At 50.5% G+C, this 20,806-nt stretch overlaps 7 protein-coding genes across 7 annotated transcripts; 2 read left to right on the top strand and 5 right to left on the bottom strand.

Moving 5' to 3' along the window:
• Position 1: 1 nt before the first annotated feature.
• Positions 2–7,242, bottom strand: TERG_03414 (uncharacterized protein; the record flags this gene model as incomplete). The annotated part of the gene is made up of 4 exons (XM_003236321.2): positions 2–6,617; positions 6,695–6,789; positions 6,846–7,016; positions 7,078–7,242. The coding sequence occupies 4 exons, from the start codon at positions 7,240–7,242 to the stop codon at positions 131–133; spliced, it is 6,918 nt and encodes a 2,305-aa protein (XP_003236369.1). The 3' UTR covers positions 2–130.
• A 769-nt stretch (positions 7,243–8,011) lies between these two features.
• Positions 8,012–10,708, bottom strand: TERG_03413 (uncharacterized protein; the record flags this gene model as incomplete). Its single annotated transcript, XM_003236320.2, has 2 exons — positions 8,012–10,417; positions 10,475–10,708. 2 exons carry the CDS (start codon positions 10,706–10,708, stop codon positions 8,732–8,734), a joined length of 1,920 nt encoding a protein of 639 aa, XP_003236368.1. The 3' UTR covers positions 8,012–8,731.
• Positions 10,709–11,428: 720 nt separating this feature from the next.
• Positions 11,429–12,595, bottom strand: TERG_03412 (uncharacterized protein; the record flags this gene model as incomplete). Its single annotated transcript, XM_003236319.2, has 1 exon — positions 11,429–12,595. One exon carries the CDS (start codon positions 12,593–12,595, stop codon positions 11,429–11,431), a length of 1,167 nt encoding a protein of 388 aa, XP_003236367.2.
• Positions 12,596–12,872: 277 nt separating this feature from the next.
• On the top strand, positions 12,873–15,217 carry TERG_03411 (uncharacterized protein; the record flags this gene model as incomplete). Its single annotated transcript, XM_047748079.1, has 2 exons — positions 12,873–14,526; positions 14,580–15,217. Exons 1-2 carry the CDS (start codon positions 13,920–13,922, stop codon positions 15,215–15,217), a joined length of 1,245 nt encoding a protein of 414 aa, XP_047604053.1. The 5' UTR covers positions 12,873–13,919.
• Positions 15,218–15,903: 686 nt separating this feature from the next.
• On the bottom strand, positions 15,904–17,735 carry TERG_03410 (uncharacterized protein; the record flags this gene model as incomplete). Its single annotated transcript, XM_003236317.2, has 2 exons — positions 16,356–17,735; positions 15,904–16,291 (listed from the first exon to the last, which is right to left on the bottom strand). Exons 1-2 carry the CDS (start codon positions 16,544–16,546, stop codon positions 15,904–15,906), a joined length of 579 nt encoding a protein of 192 aa, XP_003236365.1. The 5' UTR covers positions 16,547–17,735.
• TERG_03409 (uncharacterized protein) lies at positions 16,724–18,031 on the top strand (the record flags this gene model as incomplete). Its single annotated transcript, XM_003236316.1, has 1 exon — positions 16,724–18,031. One exon carries the CDS (start codon positions 16,724–16,726, stop codon positions 18,029–18,031), a length of 1,308 nt encoding a protein of 435 aa, XP_003236364.1.
• A 180-nt stretch (positions 18,032–18,211) lies between these two features.
• TERG_03408 (uncharacterized protein) lies at positions 18,212–20,137 on the bottom strand (the record flags this gene model as incomplete). Its single annotated transcript, XM_047748078.1, has 2 exons — positions 19,510–20,137; positions 18,212–19,441 (listed from the first exon to the last, which is right to left on the bottom strand). The coding sequence occupies exon 2, from the start codon at positions 19,418–19,420 to the stop codon at positions 18,212–18,214; it is 1,209 nt and encodes a 402-aa protein (XP_047604052.1). The 5' UTR covers positions 19,421–19,441; positions 19,510–20,137.
• Between the last annotated feature and the right edge of the window lie 669 nt (positions 20,138–20,806).

The raw sequence follows: 20,806 nt of genomic DNA, 5'->3' as shown, positions 1-20,806 counted from the left end.
GAAAAAAAAAAAAAAAAAAAAAAATTCGAACCTGGTTACGCAATGCAGATGCAAAATAATCAAGTACATCGGAATGTGCAGGGAGGATAGCCAACCAGCGCTTCACTTCATTTCCGGGTCATCATTGAAATTAAGATGAGCCCAAGTACTTCAGTACAGCAGCCTTCTCGGTGTCAGGAAGCATGCTGAGAACTTTTTGTACACCGCGTAGGCCACCTTCTTTATTACCCATGAGCAAAGACGCAACCTCTGCGGCAATTCCGTCGGTCTTGAGAGCTTCGATCTTCTCGTAAATGTTCTTCTTGTTTTCTTCATACCAGATCGCGACCTCACGATCATTCGACTCGAATTCATCATCAGAGATTCCAGTCCAGGCCTTGAGTTTGTCCAGGTTCTCGTCGCGCTGTGTGCGTGGAGTAGTGATGCTTGACGCATTGACTCGGGGTGGAGCGTCGGAGTGAGTTGGGATGGGGGATGAGGGAGGGGAGGATGAGGCTTGAGAGCTAGTGGCAGAAGAAACGGTTGCAGCAGCCATGCGTTTAAGGATAATTTCTTCACTTAGGCGACGGCGGAGACGCCAGTAGAAGAAGCGACGTGCGTTTTTCCACTCGAGTGGTTGTCGGATAGTACCCTTGGCTTCCATACGGCCGGCGCGGTCGTGAAGGTCAGCGAATTGCAGGGCAATCTGCATGTAGACAGGGAGGAGCCTCTCTTCGCGCTCGGTCATCTGGGCCTTGATTTCAGAAAGCTTCTCTGGGCTATGAGACTTGTCCTTAAGAGATTCACGGAGAGTACCATATTCGGGATCCAGGCGGGCCATGGTATCAAGCTGCTTATCCCGGCGGTATTTGATGTTGACGATACCTTCAGGCTCGAGGATACCACCACGCGCCTCAACGTCGGCATACATCTCCATCTGATCAGGGTTGATAGTTGGGTCAATAACGACCCAAGAACCACCACGGAGTTCACCGTGTGGTGGAATATAGACGAAGATTGGCTGCTCGTACTTAACAAGGGCATCAACGATGTAAGAACCGTATTTAAGAACCTCGTTGTACATATCGCGTTGGCCACCGGAGAAACCACGCCAGTTAGCGAGGATCATGACGGGTAGCTGCTCACCGTTGTTAAAGTCCTTGAGGGCTTGGGCAGTCTTGAATGCAGAGTTAGGGTACCAGACCCCTCCAGCTTCGGTGGACAGAACTTCCATAGAATCAGGGTTGGCAGGGTCGGCAGGGGTAACACAGTCGACAGAGCGAGTTTCAACAGCAATAACACCCATAGGAATACCACCGAGTCTAGCACGGCCGACAACAACGGTTCTAGCCCAGCCACCGAGAGCTTCCTCGAAGGAGCCCTTGTCGAAGAGACCAGACAAGAATCCTTCATCATCTTCCTTACCGCCAATGATCCAACGGACATCGTATGACTGCCTGGGTGGAGGGCAGTAAGTAATGTCTCGGTTCCAGGGGTCAGAGGAAGGGCGGATTGGGATTGGAGCGCCCTTCTTCTCAGGAACGAAGGACATCCACTCCACAATCTTGGTGATACCAGCAAAGTCATCGTTGGCAGTCATATGCGAGACACCGTTCTTGTACATGATTTGGGTACCGCCGAGTTGTAAGTTGGAGGTATATACTTCACGGCCAAGGAGTTTGTTTATAGCTGGTGCACCAGTAAGGATGATGGGTTGACCCTCAACCTGGATGGCACGGTGACCTAGGCGAACGAGGTATGCACCGATTCCAACGGAACGACAGGTAACAAGAGTGATAGTAAAGATGTCCTCGTATGCCTTGGACGTAGCACCAGCAATCAGTCCTGAACCTCGGAGACATTCAACACCAAGACCATCCTTAGCTCCAATGATAGTGGTGATCTTGTAGCGCTCTTCGCCATCCTCGGTGATCAACTCAGTGATAAGATCCTTCTTCTTTTCCTTCTCGAGACGCTTCTCAACCTCTGGGGTGAGGTAGAGATACTTGAATCCGTTCTCTGGTTTGTCGGGGTTGTTCCAAGCAACATTGAACTGAGACATGAGTTCATCAGCCATACCGATACGTGCACCAGAGTTAGCAGAAAGATAGATTCTAGGGATTCCCAGTTTTCTAGCCAATTCTGTACATTGGTAGAAGAATTTATCCTCTTGTGGTCCGAAAGAACCGATCTGGTAAGTGATATCGTTGGCAACGACAATAAAGCGCCGTCCACGAGGATATTCTGGGGTCTTAGCTGTGATCAACCAGCCGACCATTCCGTGGGTGTTAGTGCCTGGTTCACGCGAGACTTCAGAGAGATTGTCCCTGTCATCAAGAACGAGTTCAGAATATTCGATGCAGGTTCCTAGCGCAGGTCTCTTCTCGGCCAAAGCGGGATGGGCGGCAATAGCAGTAGTCCAGCTGTTCTGGAAAGCTTGACGGAACAGCTCTGGAAAATCGTACACGTACTGAGTCCCCATCAGATGGGCCTTGTAACGCTTGGGCTGGAGCCACTCTTTGGTAGGATAAGGGGTAGAGACAGGACGCAAGTGCATGGATCCAATCTTGGTAGTGCCCCCGATAGAATGGAAAATCCATTCACCCTTTTCAGACTTACGCTCCACGTAAAGTTCAACCTGGATGATATAGCCTGAAGTGTTGGTGATGACAACACGAAGGGGGTAAGGCGTCCCGGTTACTGGGTCAGTACAAAGGATACGGATTTCGGCACCAGTGACACGTAGACGCCAGAGACGACGACCGAACCGTTCAAGGAAACCAGCGAGGGCCTTCTCAACATCAACTGGTTGCAAGGGGAAGACGGGAGTGAAGTTGATAAAGATATGATTGAGGTCAGAGTTATTGTTGCCAATGATCTCAAGAGCGTCAAGAATATCAGTCATCAAGTTGTCAGCTTCAGAAATGAGATATTCTGCGGTGGGAATGTCGTCACGTAGTCGGCCAGGGCGGACGACGGCACGAGTGAAGTAGCGCTTGTCAACTGCATTGTCACTGAGCTCTGGTCCCTTGCCGATAGCCTCATAAACGTGCAAGTTACGATTTTCGGTGAAGACAGGCTTAATCTTGAATTTGGATAGACGGCCAAGTTCAAGCTGGAAAGCAAGTGCTGGCTCGCTGTGACGGATACTCACGTCTTCGGCATAAGTAGGACCACGGAAAGTGAAGTAACCAGGGTAAGTACCGTCCTCATGACCGCAAACAAAAGTGAGTCGGCGGATTCCACGAGCAAGCAATTCACTCTTTGCATCGTTGACAAGAGCAGTGAGACGCGAAGACAGCTCAGAGTCATCCAGATCTTCAACGTCACGGATAGCCACGTTGCAAACACCGGAGAGTTCTTCATCGGATTCAGAGCGTGGCGCAGGTTTGCTACGGTCAGGCAAGGTACCGCTCTTCTTTGGCTTGGCTGCGGCGGGAGCGGAACGCGGGAAGACACTGAGAGCTTTGTATAGAACTTCCTCTGCCTCATCGAGATAGTGAACTGGAATCAAGACACCCTTTCTAGTCGCCTCGTCAGATCCTTTATTGGCGAAGGCCATGTCGCTAATTGATCCGATTTTCTTAAAGGGGTTGATCTCCGAAATCGGTGTTCCTGGAACAGACGAGGTGGTTGATTGAGAAGACAATCCAAATTCAGAGTGAGGAACCTTGCGCAGGATGAAATCCCAAGAGACAAAAAATGGTGCATCGCCAGTATTGTGATATTCAATACCCTTCAAGGCGTAGGCACGATAAGCGCGGCGGACATAGACTTCCAATGCAGCGAGGGATACCCATTGGTCATTGTGGGCGAAGAAGAGAGGCAGAACGTCAAAGACGGTATACTTGGAGTCGACGACTTCCTTGAGAACATTGAGGTCAGGTTCTCTGTGGTCCCAGCCAGTCTCACCATATTTGGATTCGATCACAGAAGAACGCAAGATGTGCTCCATCTGAGCAACTCGCTCCTCGAGAGATGGCAGGGCACACTGAATAAGGACCTCACGAGCCTTGAGAGCAACCTTGGCAGTAGCGCGAGACTCAAGCTCAGCCAATTTACGAAGGATAGCTTTGAGGTAGTTTGCAACATTGCCAACATTAGGCTTGTTAGGACGGTACATGTCAAGGATGGCGAGGATGAGGTTGTTCTTGGATCCTATCTTGCTATGCGAAAGGACGATCTGGATTACCTTTGAGATATCATCCTTGTTCTCATCACGGAGTTTCAGGATGACACTCTCATCACGGGTGTTTCCTTGAGCGAACAGACGCTCAACTTCCCAGTATTGCTCGAGGAGGGAGACAATGATCTTGTACTCCTGGACTTTGAGTCCATCTTTGTATCGCTCAATGATCTGAAGAAGCGGAGCAATGGTGGTTCGCAGAGCTTCGGCATCAGCTGCGGCCTTGACATTCTCATCGATGAAACGGGTGACAGTCTTGAGAAGCTGGGCAGCTGGGAAATCTGCTTTGCGAGCCTTTGCACGGTCAATGACCTGAGTCATTTGAGTATCAAGTTTTTGGGGCATACGAGAGTGCAAAGCAGAGGCATAAGCGTTCCATTCACCATAGGGAAGTTCAGGGTTACGCAAGACCTGAACGAGTTCGTTCAAGGTGCTCCCCATGATAACCTGGTTATCGTATCCGAGAAGGATGTCCTGGAGAATCTTGAGGAGAACCATGAAGCGCTGTGGAGGCTTGTTACCGAGTACCTGTGGTGGACCAAGCTCAGGTAGCTGGCCCGTGAATGGAGAGGCATGCTTAACTCGGGATGGGTCGTCAAGCGCAAGGATACCGAGGATATCACCAGCTTCAAGGGTGGCTCCGGGCTGCTTGATGAATTGGACGACACCATCCTCCTGGGCAATCAAAGGCATGTACATCTTCATGACCTCGACTTCGGCAAAAGCCTCGCCAGCACGGATATGCTCACCGTTCTCGATGGTGAACTTAACCAGCTTACCAGGACTAGGTGTTCGGAGCTGCGTAGGGTCATTTTCTTGCTCAAGGAGACAGGTCTTGCCATCAACAGATAGACGGGTGGCCGCAGCTTCTTCCTTCCAGTAAACATTGTGGCTTCGCCCGTCAAGAAGAATAAGAAGACCACCGTCAGCCAGAGCACGAACACCAACTGTACACTTGCTACCGTTAATATACAGGTGGTAGCTATCGATGCTGGAGCGGGTGGCAGTAAACTTGTAACGCGAACCTTCATAGATGAAGTCAATTGGGAACACGGTGCTCAGAACGTCTTTGGCGGGCACCTGTCCCTTTTCAATACCCTTGCGGTATTCAGACTCGCAGGCTTCACTGGCAAGATGAGCTTTGGTCATGGCACCGCAGATGACGGCAACCATAGGATCAGGCCTCTCAGCAGTGAGCTTCTTGGTGATAAGCTCATCCAGCCATCCAGTAGTGATAGTGTTGTCCTCGAAAGCAGGGGTTTCAAGCAGTTTAATGAGGTACTCAACTGTGGTCCTAAAGTCACCACGAATGCTCAGTTCCTTGAGTGCAACAACCATGTGTTTTCTGGAAGCAGAGCGGTTCTCTCCGTAGGCGAAGATGTGACCAAACTGGGAATCAGAGAAGCTGTGGATGCCGCCAGCGGTACCCACAGAGAAGTAACCCCAAACGTTGGAGGAACTTCGGAAGTTCAGCTCGTGCATAGTACCGCTAGAAGGCTTGAAACCTTCACCTGGGTCTTCGGAGGTGATCCGGCAAGCAGTAGTGTGGCCCTTTGGTTGAGGACGACGCTGGACCATGGTGCTCTCCTCGTTTGAAAAGCCGAAGTCGATAGGAGAGGAGGTGTTGGGATCCACGCCGTAAAGGAGACGAATATCACGGATGCGGTGAAGAGGGAGACCCATGGCAATCTGCAGCTGAGCAGCTGGGAGGTTGACACCGGTGACCATCTCAGTGGTAGGATGCTCGACTTGCAAACGAGGATTGAGCTCAAGGAAGTAAAACTTGTCATCGGCATGGGAATAGAGATATTCCACGGTACCAGCAGAGACGTAACCGACGAGACGACCGAGACGAACAGCAGCCTTCTCCATCTCCTGGAAAGTAGTCTGCTTAGCAACGGTAACAGGAGCTTCCTCGATAATTTTCTGGTGTCTTCGCTGGACGGAACAGTCACGGCCAAAGAGCGAGATGTTGTTGCCATACTGATCAGCGAGAAGCTGGACTTCCAGATGTCTAGCGTTTCCAGCAAGCTTCATGATGAAGATAGGAGAGCCAGGAATTTCGCTAGCAGCGGCATTGTAGAGGGCCTCAAAATTCTCCTCACTGTCGACCTTGCGGATACCCTTACCACCACCACCCTCAGAGGCTTTAACCATAACTGGGAAGCCAATCTCTCGGGCTTTCTTGAGACCTTCCTCGGGAGAGTGGGTGCATCCCTGATCATAAACACTGTCCTCCACGGTAACGATGCCCTCCTCATCGATTTTAACCTCATCTACGCCCGTGCCCGACCACGGAATGCAGGGAACCCCCGCGTGCTGAGCAACTATCGTAGAAGAGATCTTATCTCCGAGAGAGCGCATTGCGTTACCAGGGGGGCCGATGAAGATGATCTTTTTGGGCGAAGCGGCGAGGGATTCAGGGAGCTTGGGGTTTTCAGATGCATGTCCCCTGCAGGCCATCGTTAGTTCAATGATCTCGTATATAAAGCATTTGCAAAGTAGTTTCAGCAAATGCGTAACACGTACCATCCAGCCCAAACTGCATGCACACCCGTTCGTTCCGCAACGTCGACGATCAGCTCGACGTTTGCGTAATTATTATTATTAGTTCCACCAGGGACCTATCCCGAATTAGCTATCCCGCCGTGCCATTGAAAACGAGAAGAGAACTACCCACTTCTACATATTGATCTGCCATACGAATATAGTCTGCATTCGCCCTCAAGTCCTCCGGGGTTGCCATGACGGTGAACTGGATCGCCCGCTCATCGCCAAAGGTCTCGTAGGCCCATTTTCTCACTGATCGGATCTCCTTGACGGCCGCAATACCGTTATTCGCAATCAAAACCTGTATAATTGTTAACCTATGCTCTTGCAAATCAATTGAAATAGCAGCAATTTTAGCGTACCGATGTAATAACGGAATGACCGTCATTCTTAGCCACAAAGTCCTTGACTGCGCCTGGAGGAGCTAAGTCCAACCGATTTCCACCGATAAAATGTGAGGGGAGATTATGTTTGGCAGCGTAGGCGCTGCCGTAGCCGTTAACGGCCGTAGAATTGCTTTCAGGCATGGTGGTTTGGTCGGGTAGGCAAAGGGAATCCGGTGGCCACGAGCTGACTTCTATAAGGAATTCGGAGAGTTTTCACACTCGGATTCGGAGCCTGTCAAGTATCTCGCGTCTCTCAACGATTTGCAGAGCCACTTCAGACAGAGCTGATGCTGTCAATGCTCTATATGTATCTGTATTTATGTGTATGCCGACGACCGACTGCCTGTCTGCTGTCAGTCCGTGTGTCGTATATCTCTAGCTTGAATGACGCAGCTGTCAATGGCTCTGCGGGACGAGGGAGCGTAAGAAGAAGAGGAGAATTAGATAGAAGGAAGAATGCGGTTCTACGCAGCGGACAAAGACAGGGAGAAGAAGCAGAAGAAGCAGAAGAAGAAGAGGGAGAAAATATGGAGCTGAGGAGAGGAAGATATGAAGTTGAAGTTGATGAAGAAGAAAAGTTGCTGTTCTTATTTCCCGATCGGTCGAACCTCGAGCTCCTCGCGGTATTGATGGCGTATCGCGGGCGTCACGAACCTTCCGCCCCCACACTCAACCCACACTGTAAGCATGTAACTTACCGTAACAGCCGTTACCCGCCTTACTATCCACCTGCAAAAGGAGCTTTTTGTTTCGATGTTGAGCGCGCGCTGAAAGTGTCCGCAAAACTGCGACGCTCCATATCTCTCCCAGGAAGACATCGATAAAGCTCGTTCTTTCTCAGTTGAGGCCGTCTGCCTGTCTACTATCTGTCTAAAGATCCAGATCCTCCGACTATGCATACGGTCTGCTTGACCTGCGGCTTTCCAGCTCCCTCGCGTCGTCTCAACCGGGCCTGAGTTTTCCCCCAACAGAAAACGACAACTAATCCGGTTAGAGTAACTGACTAAGCAAGGTTTAGGTAAGGCTCGGAGACACAAGCCGAGGCTGAAAAGCTTAAAACGACGGAGATTAAAAGGAGATAATTTAAGACAGTAGGCGGTACTCCGTAGGGAGGTGAAGGTGGCAGGTAATGGATGTTGCTAGGAGAGACAAACAGAAAAGAGACGCAGAGATAGGTGGTAGAGTAGATGGCGGTGGTGAGTATTTAATGCTCCGAGAAGTCGGGTTTCTCTAGTGGCTACATACATGGTTGGAAACACAGCTTAACTGGACAAGAGGGTATAGGGGGCATGAACAAAAGGATGAAAACACATGCGTCATTATGTATCTAGATGGTAATGCTTGAAAGAATGATAGCTAGTAGTACTAGTGGTTAGGAAGGAAGTAGATGGTAGAATCAAGTTGGTTCATGTTGCTTGGTCGGGTCTCGGGTTTCGGGTTTTGGATAAGGCTGGGCATAGAAACTGTCCGGTCCCGTATTATTCGCCGCGGGTAGATGGCGAGACTGGCATGGAAGGAGAATTATTATGCAAGGTGAGATATAAGAATAGATAGACTCAAAGAAAAGTGGCATAAAGGTTGGTGTTGTTGTTGTTTGTTGTATATTCATTAAATTTAAAGGGTTGGTAGTTTAATATGTCTCGCCTAGGCTACCAAGAGACGAAGACGGTCGAGGCGTCATGCTCGCTTTCTTTCTGCCAGCTGATGGCGGAGGCATATCGCCTTCTCTCCTTCCGATGGCCGAGCTGGTGCGTCGAGGCGTCAGGCCGGCTGGTGTTGGTATAGAAGACATCCCGCCACTAGTTCGTCTCAGCACTGCGGGAGTCGGGATGGAGCTGCCAGACCCGACGCTATCGTACCGTCGGGGTGTGGGTGTGTGCATACTCAGGTCCATCTCAGCGTTATCTTCGTCAATATACGACATACTGGCGGAAGGGTTGTAGTTGCTTAGTGATGAGCGAGGGCGTCGAAGGCCGCCGCCGCTACTAGTGCTGCTAACTGATGGGTGATGCTGATGACTATGGTTATAGTTATGGCTATGATGCTGGTGGTTGTCGGACATGTTGGCCATGCTCATGTTCAGTGAGTTGCTGGTATAATGTCCTGGCGTGCGTGAGCCATTTAGATTCTGGCTGTTTAAGCTTTGGCGAGACTCAGAGCGCGGCTGAGCGATGCTGCTTGACGAGGTCATATTACTGACGGAACAGCGCGATGACATACTAGTGCGACTTTCGGGTCTCGATGGTGCTGACTGAGATGGTGCTGGAAGTCCAAACGAGCCTCGTCCCTGGGAAACTCGGGCCCCAGGTGTCACCGGCGTGTGCGGCATCTCGTTATTGTCCTTGGAGCTGCTGGCCACACTACCGCTCGATCGTTTCCTATTGCTGCGGACTGTTACCGATGAAGGCATGTTGTATGCTGGGCCGCCCATGGCAGAGCCGGTGCGAGGAGATGCTCGGGGTGGCGTATCCACCGGTGCTGGTAGTCGCGATCGTGCAGACTGGACACGCTCCTCTAGCTTTTGCATCTTCCCGATCAGTCCTCGGATTTGATATAGAGAACTCGACTTGGGGAGGCCATTCGAAGTAGGCTGTCGTCCTGCAGATGGGGTAATGCGGCCGGTTGTGCTGCTCATAGATACCGACGGAACTCGAGAGTGCCGTGAAGATCGAGAAGCCGACTTCTGATGCTTTGACATGCCATTTGACTCGGATATAGAGACGCGAGATCGAGACATATTTGGAGTAGCACCCCTGAATGCCCCATTTGTAGACGACTCAGAGAATGGTGGTGACGGCGGTGTAGCGATCTCGGAAGCAACAGAAGATGCAGACTTTGTCAGCGGCGTTGCGATGGGCGAAGAGGTAGTCGTTGCTGGTGAGTGGTCTGCGGCGTCGAGGCGATGGCCGATTCCGTTCGTTGAAGTCGATTCCAGCAACGAAAACTTTGCCTTTCGTTCCAGAGCAGCTTCGGCTTTTCGCAATTTCTCCTGGATGATATGGGTCTCGACCTTGAGATCCGCTAGCTCATCACGCAGGCGCTGCTCCTTGATTCGCAGCATCTCTCGTTCCTGCTCGCCATTCTTGATCTCTTCCTCGAGCAGAACACCTCGCTCAATAGATATGTTGTATTTGGATTCTATGTCTTCCAGCGAAGAGGTCGTGTTGCGAGCCTGTCTCTCAAAGTCATCGTTGGCCACCTCCGTGTCCCGGAGTTTCAGCTGCAGTGTCCGGTTCGAGTCTCGTAGCGTAGTGATCTCTTTCTGCAGTGTGCTTTGCACGGAGTTGGCCTCTGACTTAGCCTGTTTGTACTTGGTCTATCAACCTGTAAGCATCTGCGTATACATTTCGGTGTGCAGATATCATCTTCTCACCTTCCATTCTTCGACCTCATATCCCAGGCTCTCAACCTTCTCCTTCAGCTTCCGTTCCCTCTTCTCCGATGCCTCGATGTCCTTCTCCAACTCGGCCTCCAGTTCGCGACTCGACGACTGGAAATCAGCCAGTTCGGCTTCGAGCAGCTCATACTGCGACTTGTAGTAAGCGATGGCGTCGGCGGTGCTGGTCGATGCGTTGGGCGGCGACGATGGGGGCTCTGCCACCGCCATATTTGCGTTGGTCACCCGAAACCGCCCTCCAGACTATGGACGTTTAGGTGTCTCAGAGGCAGGTATCGAGCTTTTTTCTCGATTTCGCGATAGTCTGTATTCGCTATGGTCCTTTGCACCGCGCTGTCGAGGATAACTGAGTGCGGCCGTCTCTAATTTGCGCCCAAGGGTGTAGTTGACGTAAGAGATGCTGCGTTATCGTCGAAATACTCAGCGTGCCGCACAGAGTATTCACGCAGACAGGCCGGAGAGGAACCAGCCTACTTACCCTGCTACTTACCCGTCCCTCTGCTGACTGTGTCGCCGTTGAAGTCGCTGGTCGTCTCGCTGTCTTCGCCTTCGTCTTCGTCGTCTTTGTTTCTTCATCTCGCTCGTTGTTTTGTTTGATGTTGATGACTTGCTGACTCAGCGAAACCATGACAACCGTCACGTGAATGAAGAGAGAATAGGGGTGTCACGAAGTCATAAAGACAAGGGTTACTTATTTCGATAGGGGGGCCTATTAAGCAGTGCAAGGGCAGAAGGGAGGGATGGATACTCCGTATAGCATAGTACACCATGGTCTGTACGAGATAATATTGTCTATACACAAGCTATCTAGAACAAGAAGCGCCAGAGATGCTACCTATATACAATCCAGTTTTGTATCCAAAGTTTCCAAATAGTAACTAGTTAACTAGTTACTTATTCGAACGTTGATAAGTCGGTCGATAATGAAGTTCATGATTGAGGGTCATTTTTATGCTCCACAGACTTCATGCCTGCTCCTGTAATAGTTTCAATCCTCCCCTTGGTCGTTCCAGCCAGAACACCCACTCCAATTACGCCGCCATCACTAGCCTCCCGTAAGAAAATACTCTTCCCTCCATCCTGCGGCCCACCGCGCAGCAATACCTGATCAATATATCTCTGCACATGCTGCTTGTACATTGGATAATGCTGTATCACACCACCCGAAAATCCAACAACCAGCTCCTCAGGGCTTCGAAGGTCGCTGGGTTGTAAGAAGGAGGTAGCCTCCTTTGTAGGTGTGGGAGCAGCGGAGGCTAGCTCTTCAAGGCTACGTAGGTGGATGTGCCCTGTACATGCAAGCAGTCCTGTGGTGGCAGCGGCTGCTATGGCAGCAGAACGGTTCTGCACTGTGGCTGCAATAGTGCGTAATATTCCTGCACTTTCTTCAGTCCATGTCCATTCGGCTGTTGACTGATGAGGGGGTAGTTTAGTTTGAAGCTCAGAGGCAAGGTCCTTCTTGGTCAGGGAGACAGAGGCAATGGTTAAGGAAAGTAAGTCGGTTGTAAGCCGGTAGGGCTCGATTATTGCCACAGGAAGTGCTTCATCGGGTATCCCGCAAACGGTTTTGAAATAATCATGGGCAATGATACGGACTAATTCGCCTATATATCGGCCACCGACCATATACTCTAGGGGCTGAAAACCAGGTCGACTGCTTCTCATGGTAAGTGTATTATCCCAGTCCGAGGCAATTCTAAGTTCCAGTAAGGGGCGAGAGGAGTCGCGGAGAGTCCATTCTGTGCTGACAAGAACCTCAGAAGCGTCAGGCTGATTAGCTCTAACTGGCAGAGTCTTCTTCTCGTTCAGCGCATCCATGCTCATTAAAATGGTAGCGTTGCATCCTGAGCCGACAATGAGGCCCATTACTGCCTTACTGTTGGGGAGAGATGGTACCGAGTATGCAAGAGACGCCAGCGTCCCAACCGTATCGTTGGTAATGGCTACCACTCTCAGAGTCGGCAGAGTGCGCCGTAGCCGCTTAGCGTCTGCAGCAGACTCGTGGTTGGCGCGGCGTATATGGCGCTCATATCCATCCAGTAACGCCTCACGAAGGTTAAGATCCGAATTTATAGCGAACCCCTTACCAGTGGGCATCAGTATTGCTTCATTGAGATTCCCTTGTCTAGTATATGTTAGCTATGGCAAAATCAGGAGCGATACGTCTTTTAAACATACTTTATCGGGAAACAAAATGAAATGCCCATGTCTACTGATGGCGGAGAACTGCTCCCTTGCGGCTCCAGGCTGTCGGCCACAACCTCAGCAACGCGATCACCTATCCATGCGAACAGGCCTTTAGCATTATCCTTCTTCAGGCGCTCCTCGATAGGCCACGCTTTCTCCAGCGTCCGCCGTACACGCGGTGAAGCCACAACATCATTACTATGGACCCTAGCTGCCGGCACAGAAGAGCCTAGCAGATCAATAAAGGCTACCCGAAGATAGGACAAGCCAACATATGCGGCCAGGTAGTGACCAGTCTCTTGACCCGTGGGGAGACGAGTCACAGCCGTAGGGAAGAACTGCTCCAGAGAATTTGCCGCAACGTCCTTGAAAGTCTTTGAGAATCGGTATGCAAGGTCGTATACCGTTCTATCATCAAGGATCAGGGGCTTTAAAAAGTCGATTATGCTGGCATCCTCGCCACCGTCGCTGTCGCCTTCAATATCTGCGGCGGAGGCAACGATCTCCATGATGGGTATCATCGACGGGGCCTCTCCGTCATACGAACTTGACGGTACAGAAGAAGTAGTCATCCTGTCCCTAGGTGTATATTAGCTAGTATCAGTGAACAGTCAGGTCCTGGGCTTGTTACATCTCGAGATAAGTCCCGGCCATCTTTGTTCAAAAGCTATGCAGGGCTCAGATCTATAAGAGTTGGCTGTTTCGGGCTGCCAGGGATATATCTATGAACCACCACCGTCAAACTTATCCGTCAACCCAGCCTATAGCCTCGATGTCCCACCGATCTAAGCATCAGCCAGGCTATTCATAGGCTGTCAACTAGTCTTTCTGTGATGCCTTTTCCATTCGTTGCTTCATCGTCGTCGGCTGGCTTCGAGATGGATCTGAGTAATCTTCACGTGACCACCTCTTGCTGGAGGCGTGAAAAGTCCATCTAAGAAGTAGAAAAGGGACGAAGACGACGAAGTGAAGACGAGGAAGTGAAGGAGAAGAAAGCAACCTGCATAGAGCATCCTAACAGAAGCCCAAAGAGACGTCCCAGCGAGCTCCTCGTCTTGTCGTATAGGTGAGTTTCTCCCCCGGCTCGCGTCTGCGTCTACTTGGTCCACACCACAGGCTCCGGCATACATCTGGCACCACCACAGCTTTCCGCCGTACCTCCACGCACAGCGACCCTTGGCTATATCCTATCTCTACCGGCTCCATCTCTGCCATCCCCGGCACATCTCTACGTATGCTCTCTCGCAATGGTGCTAACTTCTGGAAAGAAGGGCAGTCCGCTGCACCCGGCCATGCGGTGAGCATGGCGGACCCTACAGACCTAAATCTCGATGCACCAAGCGACCTGCAAGATATCCCCGATCTATCCCCAGTAGACGACCTCGTTCCGCCACCTGAGGGCACGTATCCTGATAAAGCATCGTTAATTGCATCGGTCCATGCTCACGCAAAAGCTCACGGATACAATGTTGTGGTCAAGTCATCGAGCACGCCCACCGAGAAGAAGCCAGGGCGGACCGCGAAGGTTTGGCTGAGATGCGATCGCGGAGGGCAGTACAGGCCCCGAAATGGGCTGACAGAGGAGACTCGTAAGCGGAAACGAACGTCGAGGTTGATGGACTGCCCATTCATGCTAGTGGCGGCTGGCAACCCGGGCATCTGGACGCTTACTGTGTTGAATCCGTCTCATAACCATGGAGCTATAGTGGATAAACCGCGCCAGACGCCTCACCACCGTGTCAAAAAAGGCCAGGTCACTGCTGTACCCTACGACTGGCCTCATGATGCTACTTTTACCCCCTTCACCACGGCTCTGGTAGTCGTGGACATGCAGCGGGATGGTAAGAATCCTTCACTAGCCTTGATCGTCCGGCCTGACATTAACCGTATATAGTATGCTCGCAAGAAGGATACATGGCGTATCAAGGCTATGATGTCACTCCTGCAATGGCTCTAATTCCTAAAATCAGACGGCTGCTAGACGCTTTCCGCGCAGCGGGTTTCCCAGTTTACCATACTCGCGAAGGCCATAGGCCGGATTTGTCTACCCTCTCTACTCGAGAGAACTTCCGCTCCCACAACAATCCCACAGCCACGGGGATCGGGTCCACAGGTCCACTAGGACGTTTTCTCATACGCGGTGAGCCGGGCCATGATATTGTCCCAGACCTCTACCCACTGGAGGGAGAACCTGTTATCGATAAGCCAGGTCGTGGCGCCTTTGCGCACACGGACTTTGAACTCTTGCTACGTAACAAAGGTATCAAGAACCTTGTCGTTGTCGGTATGACAACAGACGGAGCCGTAGCAAGCACTTTGCGAGAAGGCTGTGATAAGGGATTCGACTGCTTGCTACTGGAAGATGGTGCAGTAGCACTCGATCATACTCTTCACCTCGGTGCTTGCAACAGTGTGAAAATGGAAGGTGGCTTACTCGGTGCTACGTCACGTATAGATGACCTCGTTCATGCTGTGGATAATTTCAAGAACCTCCTGGTGAAGAAGATGGCGCCACAGATGATGGTATCCTGAGAAACCGAGATCACAGCAGCTCCGAGTGCTAGCATAATACCCACTTCATCTTCCTTTATTTCCCCGTCATTTACGCTAGTTTTTTCCTACTTATCATTTCACAGCACTCATTGGCGTTGGGTTATGGCGCTGGGGTTATGGATTTGGTCCTGGGTTACCTTTCTAATTGCCCGTTTCCCAGATGGACGCTCTTTTTAGTTACTTTCGGGATGTCATCATGCTCCTAGGAAAGTTGAACCACGCTCATTAGTTGGAGCACCTTGAATCTATTCATTTACTCTATCTAAGGTTCATAAAGAATATGCAGAGATGAATTGTTTCCCAGTTTCCTACATGCTCTCACTTGGTACACATAGAGTTGATGCACTCTAATCCGCGTTGTAGTCTCTTGACTTTTAAACGCTGGATTAGGGTTTCGTTTGGTTTTCTGTTCAGAGCCCGCTAACTGATACTATGCCATTGGAGCCAGTGAAAGGCATTTCACTTGGCCCTGATGCTCAGCAGTTCGAACATCTATGACGGGATTGCTGCTCAGTGGCATCGTATGATGGATTTTGGGAATAAACCCCTGGGCTAGAAAACGGACGAAGGCTAAACTGAGCTTCGCTCAAGACCCCTGTAGGCAGAAACCACTTCTGCTCCGTCCATCCCATCGTTATTTATGCAGTGATTCTCCGCGCTTAGCTTTATAACCACTTCTTTCCTGCAGCCATTACTCTGGAACGGAACACTGGGCTTGTAATCTCCATGCCGCGCCGATAAAATGGACTCATGGCTGTTTTGACCCAATTTTCATAAACTTCATTCATAAACTGCCGAATCGCATCTTCTGTCTGTGGGGAGGTAGGGTTATGCGCTATCGACGATGACGAGCTTCGTGACGAGCTTGAGGCCCCTGAGAGGAAGCCGGAAGCAGATAAGCCACCACCACTACCACTGGCGGATCCCCCTGCACCAGGTTGAGAGGTCGAAGGTGGGGGTTGATGTAGGAGAAGAAACCGCACCCCTGTTCCTGTGAGAAACGCAGAGATATATGCTGAAGCTGGTGGGTAGGTGTCAATATGTTTGAGATACCTAGTAGAGCATTAGAGCCAGTATACCCAGTTAAAGCGGTCTAGATGACAAGCCGGAGACCTACATGGCGCCATTAGTCCATTGGACTTCTTCAACTATATCCAGGCTTGCATGTATAATGAACTGGTTCATATATCTCTCGTTATCGGCATATCGGAATCGAGCAATGCCATCCGCACCCCCTTTCGACGTCCCGAATGCCTGGCTGAAGAGCGGTACGTCTGCTGACGACAAAATAGTGAAATAATATGACATATTACATCCGCTTTCCTCACAGTGTTCCGAGTGATAGATATTCTCCCTGTCCTATCAACACCTCAAAGATGTTCATTTCGCGGTGGCTTGTTGACATGAAAATCGGCCGAAGTGACACTCCAATGTATTACGTAATATAACGCCCAGGCGGCTCTATGTCACGTTGTACATCTTCAAATGAACCTTCGAAGCTTCAGTTTTGCGACATTCGCAGCTTCAATTCTGCAAGTTGCAAATAACAAATTTACAGCACTTCAGATGGCACCGCCAAAGCTCAATTACGGACTTAATTTGTTCGGGACGAACATAAAGAAGTCATCTAGCTCTGTATTTGCGGGCCAGAAACGAAAAAGCTTGTGGGATGACCCAGATTCCGAAGACGAAGGCCAAAAGGATGGCGAGTCGAATGGTGTCGAGATCACAACATTAGGCGGTTTGTCGCCTTTCCCGGAATCAAACCCTTCGCGAACGACGGATGAAGCTCCGTTAAAAAAGAAGACAACATCGTCAAAACCTGGAGAAGTGCCATCGAAACGTGAATACACAAATCTTGCCTCTCTTCATACCAGCAAGAAGCACGGAAACGAAGCCGAGTCCCTCGATCCATCAATATATGACTACGATGGAGTATATGACTCTCTACATGCCCGGTCAAAAACCAAAAACTCCAATTCAGATGGCAATTCAGCGTCGCAGGGACCGAAATATATGACTGCTCTTCTTAAGAGCGCCGACACACGGAAACGAGACCAGTTACGAGCGAGGGATAAGCTGGTAGCTCGCGAACGAGAGGCTGAGGGAGATGAATTTGCTGATAAAGAAAAGTTTGTGACTGCTGCTTACAAGGCGCAACAGGAAGAAGTGAAGCGGATAGAAGCTGAGGAGGCCGAGAAGGAAAAGGAAGAAGCAGAGAAGAGGAAGAAAGGTATTGGGATGGTTGGATTCTACAGGGATTTTCTTAAGCGGGACGAGCAGAGACATGAAGAAGCCGTTAGATTTGCAGAAGAAGCAGTGAAGAACAAAGCGACAGTGGAGAATGACGAAGTGGAGCAAGAGAAGACCACAACACAGATTGCAGAGGAGCTTAATGCCAAGGGGGCAAAAATCGCCGTCAATGACGAAGGAGAAGTGGTTGATAAACGGCAGCTGCTTACTGCGGGATTGAACGTTGTATCGAAACCCAAACCGGCGGCTGCAGCAGCCAACGGTCCCCGGGTCAATGCAGGGGCAAGAGCCCCTGGTGCTGGATTTGACCGCGGTGGTATCCGAGCTGCACGGGAAATGCAACGAGCCCGGCAGACAGAGATGATTACTGAACAGCTTGAGGAGAAACTACGAAAAGAGAAGGAAGAGGAGGAAGCTCGACTACGTGAACTGGCCGAGAAGAATAAGAGCCAGAAATCGAAGGAAGAGGTGATGAGTGCAAAGGAGAGATACCTGGCTCGAAAGAGGGAAAGAGAGAGGCAGAAGGAGAGCAGCGGATAGTAAATTTCGTCATACTTCGTTCTCTTTTCATGGATATGTATATACTGCTGATGGAACTGGATGGGGAGGGATCTATTTCTGGGAGAACGCTCAGCATGGCATCAAATCAACACAAAGCGGCATAATTCTGGCCCAGCCAGGACGGAAGGATGACCATATTGAAAAAAATTTTGATACGGTTTATTTAGCAGTCAATGCAAAACTGAGACCGATAATACCCATGCCAGCAAAGGCGAAACCTATGCACAGTCCTCTCCTGTGGGAGAGCATCATGCTTTCGGCAAAGAGCTGCAGGCCTACGTTCGTCATAACACCAGCTGTGACGGCAAACATACACCCATATACAGCCGCAGAGGGCCCATCAGGGTGTCCATCATTAATAGGTCGGCCGGTGCCAGATGAACCCCAAATCCAGAGGGCCGCTATTCCAGCCCCCGCAGGCTGACTGATACCACCTAGAAGACTGGACCAAATTATAGCTTTGAGCCGTGACTTGAGTGCTAGGTAGAGAGGTAGAGACATGGCGAATCCCTCTGTAATATTGTGAATGGATATTGCGACGAAAACTGACCAACCGAGGGTGGGGTTAGTGTGGTTCGTTGCGTACGTGATGAATCCTTCTGGCAGTTTGTGCAAGGCTATGGCGAGGGACGTTTGGAGACCGATGGATAAGAAGGCATTCTGTGGGACATGGTGATGATGTGCTGAGGGTTGTTCGGAAGGAGGCGAAGGGGCATAAGCGGTGGTTGCAGCACTGGACGATGTACCGAGGACGACTTGTTCGGTGAGATGGCCAGCGTTAGCGTCTTCGGTAGTGGTTGACTGAGGAGCGGCATCTCTGTTATTAGCTGCGGGATGGGTAATGTCGGTAACGTCGGTGATTTCCCCAGATTTGACCTGTACCCTGAGCTTCCTACACTCGAGCCCGCAAGCTTGAGAAACGCCGAAGCATTTGCCGTTTGCACATGAAGGCTTGGAAGAACCGCCCATTATACGGGTTATCTGCTCCGAGAGCTGTGCTGTAACTGACGGCTTGTTCAGTGTTCCCATGTCCGGCTGGGGCAATGCACCGTTATGCTGCTGATGAGGGGCGACCGGGCCACTAGACCTAGAAGCGCAATGACTATGTGGCAAGAGGGGAGTGGTCTCTGTGATTTCAGGGTGCGTATTATTCGCCGCCTCCGCTGCTTGCTCGATATCTTTGGCTTTATGAGGACGTGAATGTGAATGCCCGCAACTGACAACGTGGGAGGGCATCCATCGGTGCAGCAAAGTGGAAAAGATGTTTATAACGATGATACCAGAGAAGAAGAGCGCTATGAGGGTGTATGCCGCTAATTGTGGGGAATATTCGGCTCGAGTCAGGTAGCCCTTGGAGGTAGGCAACATACTATACAAGGCGGTAAAAAGCTGATATCAGTTAGCCCTGGTTTCTCCCAGCTTTGTTCAACTTTGTCCGCAGTATCAGGTACACGTACGACCACGCCGCCACTCAGGCTCAACGATGATGAGAGGAAAACATCACTCTCCGCTATCTTAAAGTCCTTCTTGCCAAGGTATTGCGCAACAACGTCCACGCAGATGAGGCCGGATCCGATGGCACACGCTGTTACATCCAATCATCAGTATGACGTATGTTAAAAAATACTAGATTCGACATACCAATGCCGCTGATGCAGCTCATTATCCAACCCCGAGCATCATTTTCTGACAACATCCTGCTGGCAGAGAGGCGAAACCTCTTGATCCAGGCTCCGTATCGAATGTATCAATTCCTCACCCCGCTCAACCCATACGCCACCGCAGCTTCAGAAGCGTCACGGACGTGAACAGTGCTGATCCAGCTGTAGGTCAACAGCACAGCTGAGGCATGGTACCGATAGAGGAAGAAGAAGGCCAGCAGTAACAAGGCGGACGTCTAAGATTAATAAACGGAGACTTCGAGTGAGCTCAGACCAGCTTTTCTCTTATTTCAACCGCGCGTTTTGTAAGCGACAAGAAATGCATCGAGGCTTCCCAAAGCGGACTAGCTTCACCCCCAAGGTCCCTGCGTCAGGAATAAAGCTTATCACGTGGAGCATAAGGCAGATTAGTAAGCATGTCGCCCGATCCGCCCGATTCGCCCTGCAGGTTGCAGAGTAACATAAAGAGGCTACAGTAAGTACTCCGTAGAAGACGTTTCGTTACGTCAAGGGCTCGATGAAGAAAGGACTTGGAGAGCTGTTCAATATCCGCTAGTTGTTTTCGACAACCCGGCGGATCCTGAAGTCTTAGACATGATCTTCCGCGGGATGGGGCGGCTTCTCCAGCACACGAAAAGGGAGACTCCGTATGACATATAATAAGGGCAGGGGGTAGGCTTGGCTAACCTACTCCATGTTCTTCAGGCAATCTCCCACTTGATGTGTCTCTCCGCCGGGCGCACAGAGTTGAAGGCGATTTCAAAATTACACTGCTCAAAATATATATTCATTCTATCCGTTTCAGCACTGGGCGGAGTTGCGCGGAACCTTGGGCGACTCAACAGGACAATGTCATGTGATATGGAATTTCTCGCCAGGATTCAGAATAAGGTTCCCTTCACGGAATGAGCCCCATATTTCCGCTGATTAATTCAAGCCTTCCCCCAAGGAACGCGCCTTCCGTCCCTATTTGTTGACAATCTGATAGCGGCCTTGGGGGCTGACTCAGCCACTTAATAGGGCAATTTAATCACCTTTCAGGGAAGCTGTTTTGGAGATGTTCATTCTGGATGCATTTTATATATGCAACCAT

This window comes from Trichophyton rubrum (assembly GCF_000151425.1).
Source record: "Trichophyton rubrum CBS 118892 genomic scaffold supercont2.3, whole genome shotgun sequence".
Taxonomy (NCBI): domain Eukaryota; kingdom Fungi; phylum Ascomycota; class Eurotiomycetes; order Onygenales; family Arthrodermataceae; genus Trichophyton; species Trichophyton rubrum.
This window is presented reverse-complemented; position numbering and strand designations above follow the sequence as displayed.